This window comes from Alligator sinensis, unplaced genomic scaffold (genome assembly GCF_000455745.1).
Source record: "Alligator sinensis unplaced genomic scaffold, ASM45574v1 scaffold405_1, whole genome shotgun sequence".
Classification (NCBI taxonomy): domain Eukaryota; kingdom Metazoa; phylum Chordata; order Crocodylia; family Alligatoridae; genus Alligator; species Alligator sinensis.
In genome coordinates this window covers 269,708-270,284 of record NW_005842738.1, presented here as the reverse complement: position 1 = coordinate 270,284, position 577 = coordinate 269,708, and the positions used below count along the sequence as shown (strand labels likewise).

Sequence of the window (577 nt, the reverse complement as noted above, 5' to 3'; positions counted from 1 at the left end):
GATTCAGGTTAATTGTTCAAGTAGACTAGGGCCTTTTACCCAAATAGTCACAAAATGAAAAAAGTTCAAGACAAATACTCTCCATTAGTGATTAGAGACCAACGCTTAAGTATGTGTAACAATTCCCCATTTAAAGAGTACTGAAGCCTCAAATTTGACATTGAATGCTAATAAATTTATTAGCCTAATTAATTACAAATCTTATAACATGGTACTTGGTATCAAGCACTAACCGCACAGGTGTCTTTCTAGCTCTTAAGAATCTGGAACTTAAGTGCTAAACTAAGCAACTAATAAAATATTTAATGAACAATAAGTTACACAAAACACAGAAACTGATCAAACAAAAAAAAGTAGTTACCAAGACATATAATCATTCAGTGTGTTGCTTGGGGTTCCACAAATAAATGCTGGATCATTTCTTTTAGGAACAGCTTCTGGTGGTGATAATCCTTTTGAAATGGGAAGGGCAGGCTGTTCAAAACTTGATGGTTTTCCCTAACAATAGCAAAAAAGGCTGTTAATTCAAACTTTTCAGGCAGAGAAAGACTGACCAAGAGTCCCACTTTTCAGCAGG

At 34.8% G+C, this 577-nt stretch overlaps 1 protein-coding gene across 1 annotated transcript in view; it reads right to left on the bottom strand.

Annotated features, from left to right (window-relative positions):
* TTK (TTK protein kinase) overlaps positions 1 to 577 on the bottom strand; it is an 81,888-nt gene that overhangs the window by 22,512 nt on the left and 58,799 nt on the right. Inside the window, exon 14 of the mRNA XM_025216408.1 lies at positions 362 to 498. Within this exon, the coding sequence (XP_025072193.1) occupies positions 362 to 498 (137 nt within the window). The remainder of the gene's footprint in view (positions 1 to 361; positions 499 to 577) is intronic.